This window comes from Podarcis erhardii, assembly GCF_964252035.2.
Source record: "Podarcis erhardii genome assembly, chromosome: 10".
Classification (NCBI taxonomy): Eukaryota; Metazoa; Chordata; class Lepidosauria; order Squamata; family Lacertidae; genus Podarcis; species Podarcis erhardii.
In genome coordinates, this window is record NC_138500.1 from 23,752,159 (window position 1) to 23,771,719 (window position 19,561).

The 19,561-nt window shown below is 44.9% G+C and overlaps 1 protein-coding gene across 4 annotated transcripts in view; it reads right to left on the reverse strand.

The window, feature by feature from the left end:
- HIPK2 (homeodomain interacting protein kinase 2) overlaps positions 1-19,561 on the reverse strand; it is a 174,761-nt gene that overhangs the window by 35,985 nt on the left and 119,215 nt on the right. For 3 of the 4 annotated variants that reach the window (XM_081878794.1, XM_081878795.1, XM_081878793.1), the window contains exons 3-9: positions 14,354-14,477; positions 11,415-11,534; positions 10,117-10,203; positions 9,311-9,495; positions 7,003-7,165; positions 5,269-5,491; positions 460-581 (exon numbers count right to left, since the gene is read on the reverse strand). In XM_081878794.1, coding sequence (XP_081734920.1) covers positions 460-581; positions 5,269-5,491; positions 7,003-7,165; positions 9,311-9,495; positions 10,117-10,203; positions 11,415-11,534; positions 14,354-14,477 — 1,024 coding nt within the window. The remainder of the gene's footprint in view (positions 1-459; positions 582-5,268; positions 5,492-7,002; positions 7,166-9,310; positions 9,496-10,116; positions 10,204-11,414; positions 11,535-14,353; positions 14,478-19,561) is intronic. The other variant, XM_081878796.1, reaches the window with a different exon arrangement.

The window sequence follows — 19,561 nt, forward strand, 5'->3', positions numbered from 1 at the left end:
CTTCTTCCCCACCCCTAGCCCTTTTTGGCCCTTTTCCAACCCCTGGGTTTTTATTCAACCTGATCCCAGGGGGTCAATAGTGACAGCTTTGGGGAATCTGAATTAGTGAGAGACTCTAGGGAATTAAAAGCTGGTGGGTAAAAAAACTGCAGCATCATGAACCCTTTAATAGTCAAAATCCACACACAAGCGGCACTCTCCTAATTAATAAACTGAAAAAACAGTTGCTCTCTGCATCCAATTCTTTGCATTATGACTGACAGCTGAAAGTAAGAGCTGTTCGACAGTGGAATGGACTTCCTCGGAAGATGGTGGACTCTCCTTCCTTTGAGGTTTTTAAGCAGAGGTTGAGTGGCCATCTATCATGTATGATCTAGTTGAGATTTCTGCATCGCAAGAGGTCAGACCAGATGACTCTCAGGGTCCCTTAAACAACTCTACGGTTCTATTCAAATTTACCTGTGCTAAAAGTCCTGGCTGGATCTGAAGGGGCTGAGCCCCAGGAGCCTGAGTGACGATTGGAACAGCGTTCTCCATCCGGACTGAATACCCAGCATGCTTTGAAGGGGATGTCTGTAACCCTGTGAAAAGAAAAGATAAAAAGTGTTAGCCATCATCAGTTGTTTTTCTAGGAACAAGCACCTTAAACTCTCCTGGGCAACTCTCCTCTCTGGACTTTCTGGTTGACAATCATGCCATTTTATCACATCAAAACCTGCCATTTGAACATGTCTCTCCTCACATTCCATGCACTGGCCGAAGCGGATTACTCCTGGTTTAGGTGAATAAATTGTTATCACTCAGAACCATAGGCCAGAACGATTCAATACAAGTAGAAATACGAAGCACATACAGAAGCACAGGTCAACGTAACGTGTTTCACTAAACACGCATACAATAAAAGAATTGAACTGTAAGGCTTCCGCACCTGAACACAGGGCCCACAGACCCTCTACATAGATTAATATATGGGTGCTACAAATACAAGGGAGAAAAAGAATACCTCACTCACCCCACTAGGACGTTTTTTGAAGGCTGGCTCTGCTATTTCCAGCAGTACCTCAGGCAAATAATCATTAGAAAGGAAATTACTAGCTTTAGATTTCAAAGAGCCTGAAACTGTAATTCTAGCATCATCACCACCACAGCTCAGATCTATCAATTTATTTCAGGAGAAATTTGATTTTCCACTAGCTAGCTTTTTCTTAGGCAGGAAGGAGTTTCTCCTTTGTATTATTCTACCTTATTGCTCTCCACAGAGTTCTCCGCAATGTCTGTACACGGTTATAATAATATGCCAACCTAGACTGGGCATTCAATTCCAGTTGTGGCCTAGCCAATGATAAGCAAAGCTTATCTAGGCCAGTTTTTAGCATCTTTGAAAATCAGGCTCTACAATCCTGTGAATGCAGACTATATCTCAATCCAATAAAGGGGGCTCTTCAACCCAGATCCTTTTTGGCTTCCCTCACCATTTGAGGCGGGACAGACGGTTCCTGCTTGGTGGTGGCACCCTTACTGTGGAATGCTCTCCCCAGGGAAACTTGCCTTGCGCCTGCCTTGACATCTTTTGGGAGCCAAGGAAACACGTTCTTCTTTTCCTGGACTGCTTAAAATCCACTGTGAATTAATTTTATGCTGCTTTTACATCTGCAGACTCCTTTTATGCTACTTCTGCTGATTGTTTTAATGCTGCTGTTTTAATCTGCCTTATTGTAATTGAATATATGCAGCAGCACCTTTCATACACCATACGCTCATAAAAAAAGAGTCATACCCAACCTTACAAAGGCTTAGTGGTTTTAACTTTTTGTAAGTCACCCTGGGAAGCTGTTGGAGGGTGAGGTATAAATCCCTGTGATAAATTAAATTAAATAAACAGAAATGAGGACCTGCCAACTCACAGCAAATATGCTGCATTCAGAAGGCTGAAAAGAGCATAGCGATAAGGATATAACTGAGTCAAATGATATTGAAACACTTTGTGAGCATTCAAACTTTCTTGGTTGATCTTGAACTGTGATATAGGAACCACCGGCGGTCGCTTTGCCCTTTCAAGTCAACCCTGAAACCGCAATGACAGCAACAGAGGAAAGCCAGATGGTTGTGACGGTAACAGAGGAAAAGCCAAGTGATTCACTGAGCTTTCCATCACATACTGAAGAGGCCAGCTAGCTTCAGTATAAATGTTAACACATAACCAGGTTGGCAAAGGCAGAGCTACATGTTTTTTGGGTGGGGTGGAGAAGTGTGGTACCTAGTTGAACACCAGGGCCTGGGAACCTGTGGGCCAAGACTGACCCACGAAGGGGTCCAGTTTGGCCTGCAAGGTCAGTTCACCCAAACCACGACCACCCGCAGACACCACTGTGTGCAGTTACCAAAAAGAGTGCTGCTGGAATCAGCAAGTCCACCTTTTCGTCTCCTCCCCAAAATCACCAAACACCCTTCTCCCTGCCCCAGTCTGGGACATATAACCCACACAGGGTTTTGCCACTTTTGAATGGACCCCTGGGAAGTGGGCATGGTGGCTTGACTTCAACAGAAACAAATTGAAACAATTAAAACTTTAAAAAATCCAAAAACTGACAGGAAGAGAGTTTCAACCCCAAACAGCAACACCGGGATATTGAAGACACAGGGCCTGGATATGAAAAAAAACAACAGCAAAACAAGGCAGAAGGAACAACAAAAAAGGAGGTGCGTTTCCATTCCCTTCTGAAAAAGAGAAGAAATTCTGTGCCTGTTTTTTTTTAATCTGTTTGTGTTTTTGTGTTGCTTTGAGTGGTTGCTACTGTCCTTGAGCCATTGGGATGGGGTGGAGTAGAAATTAAGCGGAGTCAATACATCTATTTTTGTGCCACTTCCCAATAGCTTCCCAATACAGGCAGGCTGAATGCCACAGCTGAAAAAGAGACATCTCCGTCTCCGGAGGAAGCGCCGCCTGTTGCTACACACAAGGGGAGAAATTAAGACTCCAGCAGCCTGTCATCCTTTCTGCCGTCCTGCCTTTTGAGCTGAAGAAATAATTGAGGATAAAAATTTGCCCAAAATAGTCAAAATGCCCTTTGTAGCTTTTGTAAATAAGACTCAGGGGACTTTTCAGGATTTCACCCTCGAGCTCTTTTATGTTATTTTAACCCCGCATAAAAAGGATAAAACGTCTGCTGCACAGCAGTGCGCCGAGACATCAATATCTGCAAAGAACTTTAATATCTTTGGATAAAAATGAGACAGAGAGAGAGAGAGAGAGAGAGAGAGAGAGAGAAGGAGCCAGGTGGCAGCAGCGCAGGCTGCCAGACGGCAGCAGAACCCAGATGTGTGCGAAGGCAGGGACAGCTCCTGGGTAGAAGAAATTGGCCTTTTCTTCAGTTTCCCTGTCCCAAATCCCACCAAGCAAACCCCTTCCCAAAAAACTGACCATGGCTATAGTGCATTGCTACCCAACCCATGCACATCAACCTGCCCCTTTGTTCTGCCACAGGTTAGGATCACATCACACAGCAGTGCATTGGGTGCAGCTATACTGATGGGTCAGGGTAATTTTCCGTCTTAGGCAAAGCTTTGATTTACTGAGCCGTGCTTTTCTAACCTGATGGCTTAGTCCTGGAACTTGCAGGGTTTCAACCCTGCCCAGATCTCATTCCTCAGGTGAGGGGCAAGAGGAGCAGAGCTCTCCAGAAGATCTCCACCCTGCCCATGATCTGGAGGAGCCATTGAATCTGGATATCCCTTTCCCCAGGACTAGAGGTCCCCACACCGACTACCTAGGTCCCTGGACATTTCTCATCTGCACACCCACCCACCCTTTCTCCCAGGAACACAGGAGCAGAAGGTTCAGTGAGACAGGCATGGGCTTCAGAAGTGGCCAGTTAGCTGCCCATGAGGCTACTCAGCAGAGGAGGAAGCACATGAAAATACCTATTGGAATCAGGGCCTGACTGAAAGCCAGGAACGGTAGAGCTTCCAGCTCTTATGTAGGCCTCCAGTCTAAGCTCTCACCCAAGCTCCATCCTTCCTGACCTGAGGAAACAGGCAGTTATTCTGCTCCTTTATGGGTCTGCCTAAAACGCATGTGGTTTCCCCTAATGGGGGCAAAGAACAGCTTAGCCGCAGCAGCAGCACTATAAGCTTTTCTGAACCAATGCCCAGGCTGAATCTATGAAATTATCTGCAGGAGGATTATTTCTCAGTCGCGTTACTAGCCAGGAAAACGGAGTTAGTTAACATTCCAAGAGAGACTCATTTCAGACACCATACCCGTAAGGGCACCGAGCGGACCAGGTTGGCAATCAACCAAGCATTACTTTAACCCAAGTCTCAGAGCACTCCAGCTACTAAACTACTGCAACATGCTCTGTGTGACTTTCACCGACGACATTTCGGAAGCTGCAAAGGGCCAAGGAAGTCTTGCTTTCTCATGCAGCTGCGTCACCAGGAACATATTTATGCTACCACTTCAGGAGATATGTTTTGTCTCCCACAGACTTCTTGAGTATTATTAAAATACAGTGGTACCTTGGTTCCTGAACGGCTTAGTTGTCGAACAAATCGGCTCCTGAATGCCACAAACCTGGAAGTGTTCTGGTTTGCGAACGTTTTTCGGAATCCAAACGTCTGCCGCGGCTTCCGCTTGAGTGCAGGAAGGTCCTGCAGTCAATCGGAAGCCAAGCCTTGGTTTTCGAACGGTTTCGGGAGTCGAACAGACTCCCCGGATGGATTAAGTTTGAGAACCAAAGTACCGCTGTACTCAAATATTCTGCCGTGAAGCTCCAGTTTAGACTATACCAGGTCTAATCTGTCTAGCCCAAGATCAACTACCCTGCTTGCCTGTGGCTCCTCAAGTTCTCAGGAAGAGGCGTTTCCATCTTTTTACTGAGGCTCCTAAGGACTCAGCCCGGGCGGCCCTGAATGCAACACAGGTCCTCTTCTTCTGATTGGTGGCCCCTCTCTGGTTGATGCTGCCTCCACAGTCAGAGGCAGGGATGCTTCTGAATGCGACAGGAGAGGAGAGTGCTCTTGTCCTAGGGTCCTGCTTGTGGATTTCCCACGGGCATCTGGGTGGCTGGACTAGATGGGTCTTTGGTCTTGGCTAGCAGGTTCTGCTTAAGTTCTACCTGGGTTTCTTTTCGCGTTTCTGCCTGCCAAGCATATCTCCTTTGTCAACGCTAGGAGCATACCAGAGAAATGCAAGGGCCCGATAAGCAGAAACGCTTCGAATGAGACAAGGGAATGGCAGGTTTGTAGCAGATAAGCAGCGTCTCTTACCTTGGAAGCCTGGAGGACACACGATGAGGGCTTGCTGGAAGGGGTCGGGGCGAGCACATATCTGCGCCGTCCCCGTCTGCAGGGGGACGCTCCTCTGGGCCACCGCGGCCATGGAGGCTGCCGAGGGCTGGTAGAGTGCAGATTGGTAGTTTAGTATGGAGACTTCAGGGTTGGCTAAGGAAATAGTGGCACTGGTGGTGGAGGTGGGAGCCAGGGTGGTGGCCTAAAGGAGTGGTGGGATTTAAAATGGAATAAAAACATAATATGAAGGAGATGGCAATGTTGGAAAAAAGATAATAATAATAATAATAATAATAATAATAATAATAATAATGGAAGGTAATATAAATAAGGCAAGACAACAAGTTGCAAAAAGGAAAGGCAAACAACATAAAGAAGGGCAGCAGAAAGAGGGGAGGAGGGTATAAGTAAAAAGGTGGAAGCTAAGGATGAGTAAGGATGAAGACTTTTCTTTAGCCATTGCATGCACCACTGTTCTACTCATGATTGAGAAATGACCAGAATACAACAACAACGGCAACAACTGGGGAACACTGAGCCTGCAGCCCCCCCCCAAAGCAGCCAGTAGCATCAAGGTCAGGAATGTGTCACAGCCAACATCCCCTGCAGTGTGTGTGTGTTTTGTGGGGGAAAGGAAGGGTCTACCAGTCCAATTCAATACACGTCTACTCTGAAGAAAGTACCACTATGTTCATTAAGACTTCATCTCGCGTAATCGGGCAAAATAATGCAACCTGCATTTCTTGTGTGTCCGTATATGAGAAAGAATACAGGAGGGTAAGTGCGCTGTTGTCATGCAGGCACAGAATGATGCATATACGTTTCTGCCTATGAAAAGGAAGACTGGAAAACTGCTAAATATTTTAATGTGTTTAATTCCTTAATCCTATAATGCGTGTGAATGACTTGATCCGCAGTTGGTGGCTTGGCTCACTTGGATGAGTTACCTGTTCGGCACACCGGCTCTTTTCCACCTTCTGAATGAGGCTTGTGGATTACATGACTCTGTAAGGGCCTTATATTAGGCGTGGGTGACAGCAGGATATTTGCAGGCATATGCAGTTACTAGATACTGGGAGACGTTTTGGTGTTTCTGCCCTCTGACACGTATGGCGCTGCCTGCGTACCAGATTTTTAAAAAAGATTTTAAAAATCATTTTTTTCAAGAAACACTTATTCTGTTCAAGAATTTGGATTCTTTAAAACCAAGAACATCTGCTGAGGGTGAGTGGGAAGAAAAATATATATGTAAACCTGTCTTGTCCCTCAAAAGGATATTTCCTTCTCCTCCACCTGTAGAGGTGGAATGACAAAGAAGGATGTCTATCAGACTCTCCTCATGAAATTATGGACTGTTGAGGGCAGCTATGGAAGCTATGAAAGACTGAAATAATGGCCTTATAGTGAGTCAATTGCTTGGTCTGTTTACTCTGATTGAGAGAAGCTCTCTTGGGCAGAGAGGGCTTTCTTTTAGGTAGAGCAGCCAGGGATTTATTGTGGGTCCCTTCGCTGACCAATCGCCTGTCCTGTAAACTGCAAGTGCCTTTCTTTTGCACCAAATGCCAAAATCTTGTGATCACGCAGAGTGGGGAATATATAGATCAAGAATCTGGTGAAGTCTTTGTGTGTAGAAAAGTTTCAAAGAGAGCTGGCCAAGCCTGCATACACACACGCAAACATACACAGAGACTGCATTAGGATGGTTCCCCTCACCTGGTTATGAACTGTATTGAGCTGGTTGTTGAAGGTCATGGTAAGGTTGGTTGATGTGCTTGGGGCCACATGGGTGATGAATGGGGTCTTGCTCTGATTCACTGTGTCGTACATGTTCACCCGCCGCTTGCAAATCTCCATGTTCTGGAAACAGGACTTGACACTGTTTATGAGAAAGAGGGCATGAAGAAGCAAGAAAGCCAAAGGGATACTGCCCATTTCACCACTGATGTACATACACCAAACTTAAATTTTTTGGTAGACATGACTTCTTTCTAGGAAATAAGAGAGCTGCCGGTCTGGCACAGGAGTGGCAAGAGGCAGCTAGTATTCTCAACCCTATCAAACTCGCCATGCTACAGTTCCCGGGATTGTTTGAGGGCAGCTATGGAAGCTACTGTTACAAAACAGAAACAAGGATGTAATGTTGGTGTGTTCCAAGGCTCAAAAGCATCACAATGATCTGTACTATCAATGAAGCATCAGTTGCGAATCATAGCCTATTTTCTGTGCAGTTTACATTGTTGCTTGTTGTCCTTAATCCTTAAAACCACTCCAGCCCTGAAACCAAACCTCAGCAAGTTTAAATATTCTAGGAATGCCAGGAAGAGGAGAAGCCCCTGCACTGAAACACACTACAGAGAGCAGTTCTAAAGCTGAGTCCCTGCTACTAACGTGATCCCTGTATTAAGCAGACTCAATGGACACGCCTTACCATTTTCTGCTCCTTCATTTGTAAGGATCAAATAAAATAAAAAGGAATGCAACTTTACGACAGTTTGGATGTCCTGCATGAGCACATTCCCTTAGTTGTGCAAAGAAGCTCTACTGCAAGAAATATATTCTCTGGGGTCAGTAAGTCCAGCTTCCCACTTTGTGGCAAGATTCCAGAGAGATCAATAACTCCTGACAAATGCTCGTTCAGACACCTCTTAGCGTGTAACTACAGGTTACTTGAAAACACCCAGCTGCTGCTGAAAGTAAGAGTCCCGTGTCTTCTCGCCCTCCTGACCTCTGTCATGTTTAATACAGCTTATCTTGTCTTGTGGTATAAAAATGGAACTCATAGCCAAATGATGTGGGGCAAGGGCAAGCAAATGCAAAACGCCACGACATCACAGCAGCAGGCAAGCTGCGCTTCACATTACAGAAGTGTGTTAATAAGGCTTGTGGCTGCCATTTTCAGAAGTGGTTTCCACCCTCAGGAAAGAAAGTGTTTCCATGACTTCCCTCAGCAACTTTGGCCACATTCACACACTACATTTAGAGTGCTATTAAACTACTTCAAACAGTCACAGCTTCCCTGCATAATATTCTGGGAACTGCAGTTTGGTAAGGGTGCTGAGAGTTGTTAGGAGATCCCTATATTTCCCTCACAGAGGGACAATTCCCAGGGTTCCCCCTGAAAAGGGACTGATTGTTCAATAACTCTGAGAACTGTAGCTCTTGGAAGGGAATAGGAGCCTCCTAACAACTATAAGCAGTCTTATAATGAACTACAACTCCCGGAATTATTTGGCGGAAGCCATGACTGTTAAAAAGGTTCACCTGGTGCATTAATTATACAACTTTAGGCACCAAGCGAAAACATCCCTCTTCAACCAGGCCTTGGACTGATTAACATTGTACAGCCTTTTAAATGTGTCTGTAGGAAGGGGAGGTTTTTGTGTGTGTTCTAACTATTAATTTGTGGTTTTATCCTGTATTTTCATCTTGTGAACCTCCCTGAGATCTTTGAATGAATTTATTAAGTTTATAAATTTAATATAAAATAATAATAAATAGATAAAATAGAAGTGGCACCATAGTGTTTTTAAAATGTATGGTGTGAATGTGGCCTTTCCTTTAAACAAAATTTAAAAATTAAATTTAATTTCTTGAATTACAAAAGTACATAGCGTGTATGTTTTTTCCATTCACAGAAACTTTTCTCTCACAGATTCTGGCAGTGAAACTTCTGATTTTGGAGTCCACTCACCTACCTTATCCTCCCACAGAGTTATTGCATGAAAATTAATCCTACCACCTGCAGAAGGTAGGGAACAGGTGAACAAGCCACTAAAACATATTGCTCATTCCTGAATAATGTCTCACTGGCCCAGAGCTGCTAAAGCAACTCAGTTTAGGCCTTGTCAGGATCAGGAGATGGCAGCCACACTTATCAAAACATTCTTGCCATGACAATGGTTTTCCTGGCATCCAGGTTCTGTTGGTATTCACTCTGCTTGGCTGCGACTCAAATTCAAAGCACATTTGAGCAGACACTGCTCTGAGACTTGCAACCCAAAGTAGAGAGAAAGGAGCTTACTGGGTGCTATGGGGGAAGTCCAGCAAGTGCGTCATGGTGACAAATGGGTGGTTGAGGGTTTCGATCGGTGTTATCCTCTTATCCGCGTCTATCGTCAACATCTTCTTTAACAGATCTATGAACTCCCGCCGGTCTGCCTTTTCAACCAACATATCGCTGCCTTCCAAGTCTGTTGTCATATTCACCTGAAAGGAAAAAACTGAATCAGTAGCAAAATTACATTTCTGGAAGTCCTGGGCCTAGAGAAATCACACCCAGCCTGATGCCTACACATGTTTGGCAGGATCCGGGGAACAGCCTACGAAAGATCAAAGATTCACAGAGTCCTCAACCGTGCAGGCAAAGCTAGCATGCAGACAGTCTCCCCTTGTGCAAGTTGCTTCACAGCAGGCATAGGCAAACTCGGCCCTCCAGATGTTTTGGGACTACGACTCCCATCATCCCTGACCACTGGTCCTGTTAGCTAGGGATGATGGGAGTTGTAATTCCAAAACATCTGAGGGTTGATTTTGCCTATGCCTGCCCCACAGGTTATGACAAATGCATGGAGGGCCCTTACATGTACTGCGATATACACACATAAGGCCCCTTCACATGGCACCAAAGGCATGGCCGAGGAATATGACCAGTGAGTGCAGCAGCAACAAATTGAGCAGACCCACAGGAGTGGCCCCCCCCCATATTATTTAAGCATATAACACCAAAATTCTCCAATGGGAGTTTGCACAAGAATGGAGAATACACTGTTATCCTGCGGTGGGTTATTTGGCTGGTTATTACCCTGAATATTTCACCAGCATTCTTACCTGTGCCATATCATCCAAACAATTGAAAATATACTTTCTTGCTTCTTTTGACTTGATCCCCGTCTCTGCCTCATGATCATCTGGTGTCTGTTCAGAATCAAGAAAAAGTCAGTTACCTGCATCTGCTCTGAACTCTATTTAACCTTCATTGCTACTCCAGGTAGGCACCACAAAACCTTCCACCCCTTTCGGCCGAGCTCCCAAGTAGCATTATTGGCTGTTTTACATATTGGACTGCATATTGGACTCACATGAAATTGCACAGGAATTGAAGTAAATCCATGAGTTTCGAGACTGCTGCTAAATTTTCATCAGATGTGAGCTGCAGACTCGGTAACACACGGTTGTAGAGGGAAATGGTGGCATCCTTCCCCTATTCAATGCTTGTGTAAAGCTTTTTTACATTTGTGGGGGGCAGGGAACAGTGTCATGCTACTAACAGAATGGATGCAAGGAATAGATGTTTGATCATCCTAGACTTGGCTTTGGTTTTTTTGGGGGTGCTACAATACTCAACGGACGCGGGTGGCGCTGTGGGTTAAACCACAGAGCTAGGACTTGCCAATCAGAAGGTCAGCGGTTCAAATCCCCACGACGGGGTGAGCTCCCGTTGTTCGGTCCCAGCTCCTGCCAACCTAGCAGTTCAAAAGCATGCCAGTGCAAGTAGATAAATAGGTACCGCTCCAGCGGGAAGGTAAACGGCGTTTCCGTGTGCTGCTCTGGTTCGCCAGAAGCGGCTTAGTCATGCTGGCCACATGACCCGGAAGCTGTATGCCGGCTCCCTCGGCCAATCAAGCAAGATGAGCGCCGCAACCCAGAGTCGGCCATGACTGGACCTAATGGTCAGCGGTCCCTTTACCTTTACCATACTCAACAAATGGCAACCACAGCCTTTCCCCTCACTATATTTATATTTATTGTAAGAGCAACGTGGTGGTGTATAGAATTAGTTTCAGGATGTTTGGCCTGTGTTTGAAACAGGATGATGTATTAAAGGGGCTTTTGGTATGATCCGGCATGGATCTTCTGATGTTCTTATGCAAAGAGACAACATCCTCTCCCAAAACAATCCCAGCAGGGAGTTGAGGAGGAGTCCAGCCTACTTCATTGAGCCCTTTCTATGAATCTGCACACATTTTGAAGACCTGAGGTATTAATTTGCCAAGCCACCCAAAAGCCACATCACATTGTTGTATCAACTGCCTATCAGCCCGCCTTAATGCCCACAGGCCTCAATAATCTTTCAGCATTGTGAGATGCAGGCCCCAACGAAGGAAGCTGAGAAGCAACATCTTCACCTTTAGCCTCCACAGCGGATACGGCGAATCTGTATCTCTGTTGAAAAATCTCGTAGTCTTCGTCCCTGCGCTCAGTAAATACTCAGCTGGCAAGCCCTGCGTCTGCGAAATATATCGGATCTGTAAGAGAAGGATAAGAAAGAAGCCCAGATTTATCTTGCCGGGATCTGTAGTAGGTTGGGGGCTGGAATAGGGGAGGGGGGTCTTTAGGTATCTAAAGCAGCAGAAGAAATAATGGGAGGAAATGGGAGTGAGGGCACGGAAAGTTTGCCTCAAACCAAGGACTGAAAAGGAAGGCAAGGGCCCACAAACTTTAACCATTAGTAATATTTATGATGTATTAAGAGGCTAAATAACTAGGTGCTATAAAATTATCTTTCCTTCTGCAGTTAAACTCCACCGCACTCCTCCTTTAGCCTTTGAAGCCTGCGGACATACGTTGCTTTATCCATAAACTGCAAAGATAAAGGGAGAGCAGTGAAGGTATAAGAGTGTGTGTATGCCTTGCGGGCAAGCTTTATTTGCCAAAGAGCCTTTAACAACTTTGGCTTTGATCCTCAAATGTTAATTTCAGGAGGACTTGTTTGAGCAAGATGCCATGAAGGCCGGGTTGCGTCCCCTCCGCCATCTTTTTCCGACTGAAAGAAGTTTAGGTCTGTATGTTCCATCCCACTAAACAGATCTCACCACGGACAACTGGTAGCCCCAGGGCACATCCTACATGAAGATGCACCCAACCACTTCAGTGGGGTTCAGATGAGCATCACAATGTGGATAGGAAGGCATAAGAATAATTGTCTACACCCCTAGACCAAGAAGCTGAGGTCAAGTGCATCCTTTGGGTGCAGCGGGTCCCAGGAATAAATCCCTGGAGTCCCTGGTTTTAAGAAGAAGCAGACTGAGACTCTGGAGAGCTGCTGCCCGTCAAAGTGGACAGTACTGTGCTGGACCGATAATCCAACCTGGTACAAAGCACCTTCCTAAGTACCTATTAGCTATATGAGCAGAAATCTGTTTCCATGGAAGGCTCTTCTTTGCTAGATTGGAGCATATTTGCTGAATTTGTGGTATGGCCATTAAAACTCTTCTGTCTGCTTGCCTCGTAATGGTTTTAAAACATGAACCTATTTTATACAGCGAATGTGTTCTATTTTCTTTTGACTGTTATTTGATTGGTTCTAATATTTTTAGAGCTGGTGCCAATTATCATAATACTGTCTACTGGTTTAAGCTGCCATTTTTGTTTTTTATATTATTATTTCATTATTGCCAAATGAACAAACAAACAAATTTCTTGAACAGAAGCAAGGAGGCAAACTGGGGCTTTGAACCAACCATCTTCCAAATGTCACCTCTAGAGAAAGTCTCAAAGACCGTGGCAGTGAAACTGGGAACTGGGAAAGGCAGCTCCAAATTTTGAAAAACTAGATTTTGGCTGCGTAGACTTTTGTGCTGATTATAGTCGCAAATATTTGGCATTCAATGGATGGTTGAGTAAAAGGTAGGGTTGCCACCATTTTTTCTGGCCTTGCTCCTGTTTCTTTAAGCAGCAGCCCGATAAACAGGCAAAATGTTCTGCAGCCTGGAGAGAAGCGATGTGCAAGGCTTTATCTGCTTAATTGCCTTTGTGTCGTACCACTGCTAAAGGCACTGGAACAAAACAGGCGATAATGCCAGTAACAGGCTCACCAACTTTTTTTTCTGAGAAGCTCAACAGCTGCTTGACAATAAGCAAAGTTTGTGCAGGCAACGTTTTTCCCATCACTGTGCTATCTTCCGTGTTAAACCGAACGGTGGGCTCCTAGAAAACAACCTAGCCCAAGGATCTCCCTGCCCTTTGACTTAGGCCTCTGCTGCTGCCCCTCCTATGGCGATGATGCAAGAGGAGTGTTAACGTGAATGAGCGCTCACTTGCTTCTCAATCCTTAGTATGGGAATGGGGAACTTGCAGCCCTTCTGAGGTTCTTGGACTACAATTCCCATCATCCCTGACCGTACTGGTTGGGGTTGATGGAAGATGGAGTCAAGCCATGCCTGGAGGGCCACAGGTTCTCCACCTCTGCCTCAGAACATGTCTTCAGTGGCAACAAGAGGCAACTGATACTGCAATGTAGATAACAAATAAACCTGCATTGATACTTGCTGTTACAGTAGAGTAAGGATGCCTGCTTTGTTCACTGTTTGACCAGACACCCATCTACAGAGCTTCCTAGCCACCTGGAAGTTAGACTCTTGCTTGACAGATCACCTAGGCGGTCAGCCCTTAAAGGCACAGTACTACCAAAACACTACAGACGAACAATTAAAAAGTGGTCTCAGGAGTTAAAAGTACAGGTAAGGTCATTTCAAGATAGTAAGGAAGAGCGAAGAGGAAGGAGGGACATAAAGACACATGAAGATAGAAAAGGACTAGAGTCATACACAATCTTTGTCTTTATGGGCACTGCTGGTCCAAAACCGAGCTGGCTTTCCACTCTTAACTCCCAATGCAATAGATAAAGAGGTCTCACCACAGAGTTAAAAAGGTACAGAGTGGCACTACTTGTTGAACTGGGGCCATGCGGCACCTTGGTGTTGCAGTGGGAGATAAGAGAATGTAGTCTGAAGTTACATGAAACCCCCACCTTGATGAAGGCAAGCTGGGCTGGGGCTGGTCAGTGACTAGGTGACCATCAGGAAACCATATCTGGGCTGCCTTGGGTCCCATGATGGTGGAAAGGTGAGATATAAATGCCATAAAATACTGTAAACAGATCAAGCAATCCACCCATCTTGTTCAACACACTCTGGCCAATGAAGAATCATGACCAATGGCAGCTCAGTTTCCCCCCCCTGAAACTCCAGATTGCGTGTCACTCTTGCCTCCTCCCCTCAATCTCTATGGGAGGAAAGTACGCACCACTCTTGCCCAAGTAAATAAAAGAGGCAGCAATACCAACCTGGTCGTACTCTGAAGCTCCTGGATATAGCGGCCAGCCCAAGAAAAGCTCTGCAATTACACACCCCAGAGACCACATGTCAATTGCTTCACAGAAGGGTAAACCGAGGATGATTTCAGGGGCTCTGTGGAAGAACAACAGGAGAGAGAGAGCATTAGCTATTGCAAAACATAGCTGTTTCATTATGAGATGGACAGGGGTGAGGGACCTGTGACCTTCCAGATGTCGCTGGACTACAACTCCCATGATCCCTGACCATTGGCCATGCTGGTTGGGTCTGATGAGAGTTAAAGACCAACCACATCGGACATCAAATAGACTGTTTGTGTTCTACAGGCATCCTGCAATAGAAAAATAAGGCTTATATTGCAATCCTACTAGTTACGCTTACTCAGAAGTAATCCCAACAGGACTGACTGACAAGTAAGTGCATGCAAGATTATAGCTTTAAAGCATTTATTGTGCAGATAACTATGGGTATAACTAAAAGAAAAAAAGGACTAAGAGTTCTCAAAAGGCCACCCTCCCCCCCAAAAAAGTTTATTAGAATTGTTAATGCCTAGCAAGTTTCGGGAGGAAATTACTTCTTTGATGCAATTTTTAATGCTGCAACACTACACAAAAAAAGATACAACTGAGACTTCTTCATTGGCCAAAAGGCACAGAGAACCTGTCCATAAAAAGGTGTTAACTTCTGTTGCTATAAACAGGATTATTATTATTATTATCTATTTCATTTCTATGCCGCTTTTATACTTTTAAGTTAAAAAATCTCAATGTAGTTTACAACCTACATTAAAACATCCAATAATACAACAATCCTGAATAAAACTTTACTGAAAAAAAGTTAAATATAAAGTATACATTCAAAGCAACACAATTAACAGGAAATAAAAATAGTATCTTAAAAGGTTTCAAAAGGAAACATTACAGAGGAGGTCAAGTACAGAATGCACATTTAACGCAGCAAAGTTCTAAAAAAAACACTTTAAAACATTTCAAAATAAAACATTCCTAAATGAAGTAAAATGTACATTTGAAACAGCATAATAAGCAAGAGCATGGCCCTGAGCTGAAGGACCAACCCCTTTTAGAAACTGATAAATTACTGCACTTTTTGCCTTTGTCTGGCCTTTAAGATTTTCTCATAGAGGTGTTTTGTTTTTTTAGTTTTGTTTTAGGGGCTGATATACAACTATTTATAATATTTGTTTCTGATTTGTATTATTGGAGATTAAATGTTTTTTTTTCCTTTCTCTGCTGCCATTATTATTATTTTGGGGGGAGGCTATTCTTCCTTTCCACTATATATGCAGCACTCAAGTTCGTTCTTGTAAGCTGCTTTTAATACATTTTGGAAAAGCAGTGTAACTTTAGATTAATGACTACAGGCCAGTTCAGATATTTTCTTCCATTGTAAGACCAGTCCCATTTTGTTTAACAGTGTATGGTGAGATCTCCCAGATCTCAGCTGCAGCAGGATCCACAATCTGTAAATACTGGGGAGAGGTATGCATTTGCTCAATTTTCACTGCATAGTTAAATTCATTATCTTTCAAACCCAGGAAGTCAGATTTCTTAAAACACACACACACAACCCTGCAATCAGTAAGTTGACAAGAAGCTAGACCTTAGGAAAATCCCATGGGGGGGGAAAGGTCAGCTCAGCCGGTCTCCAAGCCCATTCAAGCCTCTGACAGACAGCCAAGTGTTTCTATCTCCCCCCCCATCCTGTCTAGAGTCCCTTTTACATTTCTTTGCGATGAATATTTAACCCATTTTCACCAAAAAGGGAAAGTCTTGCTTGAAATTATTGAGACCCAGGTTCACACACATGGCAGCTTAACTGCTCCTCAGACTGAAACCATGCGCATGCAAAAGATTTCAGAGATTCTGTATCTTTAATATTTGTGCAATAGACGGCATTTTGGCTGAAGCATGCAGGAGTGAGGAAAGCTGCACCTACCAAAATTATATTGCTAATATGCAAGCCCTGTCCTCCTTTACATCTGGTTGCTCTTAGCAAAAGCAATATGAATGCTTGGGATAGCTCAGTTGGTAGAGCATAAGACCTTTAATCTCAGGCTTGTGAGTTTGAGCCCTATGTTGAATAAAAGATTCCTGCATTGCAGAAGTTGGACTGGATGAGCCTCAGGGGTCCCTTCCAACGTTACAATTCTATGATTTCATGACCTGCCACACAGTCAGCTACTGAGCCTAGGAACTATGGCTGTACTCAGGTGATCCTCCAAATTACTCTTTGCAAGATCCTGAAAAAGCACTGCTCATATTATCCTCTCCTCCCCTTTGGCACGGGCTTAATTCATTGCATTCAGTTTTAATCAAACCACAGTTTCCTATCATCATGCCCCCAACAGGAAACTGTGGTTTGCCTGATTTTTCCATACCAGGATTGCAAACCACAATTTGATCTCTGTTTGCAATCTTGGTCTGGAGCGATCACTTGAACCACAGTTTGTTGGTTTTGTTGTATAGCAAACTATGGTTTGAATTAAACAGGATGCAATGATTTCAGCCCTAGGCATGAGAGGAGAAGGAAAGGAGCTATGTGCAAACAAATCCAAGTTTGGAGGATTTGCTGAAAGCAGTTCAAGGGATATTCTTTTTAGGCACTAGTTAAGAGGAAAAAAGGGACGCGGGTGGCGCTGTGGGTTAAACCACAGAGCCTAGGACTTGCCAATCAGAAGGTCGGCAGTTCGAATCCCTGCGACGGGGTGAGCTCCCATTGCTCGGTCCCTGCTCCTGCCAACCTAGCCATTTGAAAGCATGTCAAAGTGCAAGTAGATAAATAGGTACCGCTCCAGCGGGAAGATAAACGGCGTTTCCGTGCACTGTTCTGGTTCGCCAGAAGTGGCTTAGTCATGCTGGCCACATGACCGTACGCCGGTCTCCCTCCGCCGGCTCCCTCCGCCAATAAAGCGAGATGAGCGCCGCAACCCCAGAGTCGGTCACGACTGGACCTAATGGTCAGAGGTCCCTTTACCTTTACCTTAAGAGGAATAAAAGAGAGCAGCTTTTCCTCACACCCTTGTAGGGAAATTTCATCATGGAAATGGACACTGTCTGCAGCCATGGGGCTGATGGTGAAAGCCAAAGTACAAGAGCAATTGGGTATATACAGAGTGAGTCTTTTAAAAGAGGCCCTGTAGAACATGTGTACTCTGTATCCATAGGGCCTCTTTTAAAGGACTCACCCTGTATATGCTCCATAGGGCTCCCTCCAGATGGGTTAATACGGGCTTGGGTTGAGTTCCTCTTCTCTCTCCTGACCATCACTAAAAAAATCTGGTGCTGGACCTGCCTAAAGGCACCATTACTCTAGATCTTATACTGTATGTTTCTACCTGGAAGAACAGTTTTTCAGCTTTCCACTTTGGGTGGTTTGATGTATATACACAACCCCAACGGATAGGAGCGAGACCCTCTGTGAACTGCCTGGAAAACACATCCTTCTGATGTAAAATAATCAATACGAACATCCTGTAACTATCCACTTGATCACTGTTTGTATCTCAGAAGGGAATAGAGCAGCTTTCATGAACACAGCACAGCGTTCGCTTCAAAAGGATTCGCTCACAATTTTTCCCAGCCCCTTTTCTCTCTCTCTGTGTGTGTGTGTGTATGTGTGTGTGTGTGAAATTGCAGCTTGACGTGCTTCTCAGCGCAAAGGAGGAGACTTTTCCCCACCCACTTTCTGCTGAGTTATCAAGCTCATCTGACAGCTTATTTGACCGCACATGCTCAGGCAGTCTAAGCTAGTAACCAAGTCTCTGCAACCAGCCTCTGGGAACACAGCCTGGGAGAAACTTGTTCTCCTGTCGTATCAATGCAATTATGCAAAGCAAATTCCACAGTCTGGTATGCTACTGCATTTGGGAAAATACACAGGCTCCCTATAAGCCTGGTCCTCTGGGTTGGAGCACTCCAAATCTGCACCATTTTTTAATGTTAGGATCAGTGCATTAGGCTTACACCAAGGGAAACGAGGCTTTGCTGTGATACCTATCTATACTGTGCATGCCTTCTTCCACCCTGTTCCAAACCTCTTGTCCTGAAAGATGGGAGATCTTGTGCAGTGTCAACTCCTCCTTCACTTTCTCCCCTACACACACACACACACACACACACACACACACACACACACACACTACAGCAGGCAAGAATCTTAGATCAGCATGTGTGAAAGCCGAGCTGTACAATCAGCAAACTTGTCTGATCATCCTTGATGTGCTAGTTTTATACATGCAGGGGAGCCGTTCGCAGCATAGCTGTCAACCATCCCTTATTTGGCGGGAAAGTCCCTTATCCCAGCGCTGTATCCTGCTGCTGTCCCTTACTGATGATGTCCCTTAAATTTCCCGGGTTTCAAAGGAAGCAGCTCCTCTCCCTCCCTCCCTGCCGGCCAGGGAGGAGGGAGGCTCCAACTGTGTTGCTTGGCTGCTTGCTCACCCAATAAGGAGTCTAAGAACAACTGGGGGGTGGAGCTTGCATGCCTTGTGCTGATCAAATCGGCCGCATTGCCTGGGGACTCGCCTTTGCTCAGCGCTTCCCAGTGGACAGGTGATGGCGGTTTTCCTTGCTGCATCCCCTTTGCCGGGTTGCTGCGCTGTGGGAACCACCACTTGAGGCTTCGTTTGGCTGTGGCTGGGCTTTCTGCCTTTGGCTTGGAGGGGCTCAGAAGTTGAACATACCTGTGCTTGGAAAATCCCTTATTTTGGCTGCTGATCCCTTATTTTCGAGGCTGCTGGTCCCTTATTTTCAAATCTGTAAGTTGACAGCTATGGTTCCCAGCACGTATAAAATATGGGGAGCCATTCAGACATTTGATCCACCAACTGAGGGCTGAAGTTCTGCAGTCTGCCAACAGATACATGTTATGTCTCTGCTGATCATGCAACTCAGATCAAGCACGCAGATAGCGTGGATGCAAAAAGCTTCATTGCCATGCTTTTCAGAAGAAGGCTATTAGAAAAGAACAGCTGATTATTTCTGGAACTCTCCTGTAATGTTGACCATTACTTACCACATTCCATGCAATGAGTTCCAAACAGCAGAGTTGTGGTGTATGGGAAATAAATGTTTCCTTTTGTTCATTATCGCCTTGCTGTATACTGACTGCATTGCATGCTTTGTTCAGATCAAGTTATTATGTAAAACACTAAGGAGGTTTCCACTCTTGACACTAAA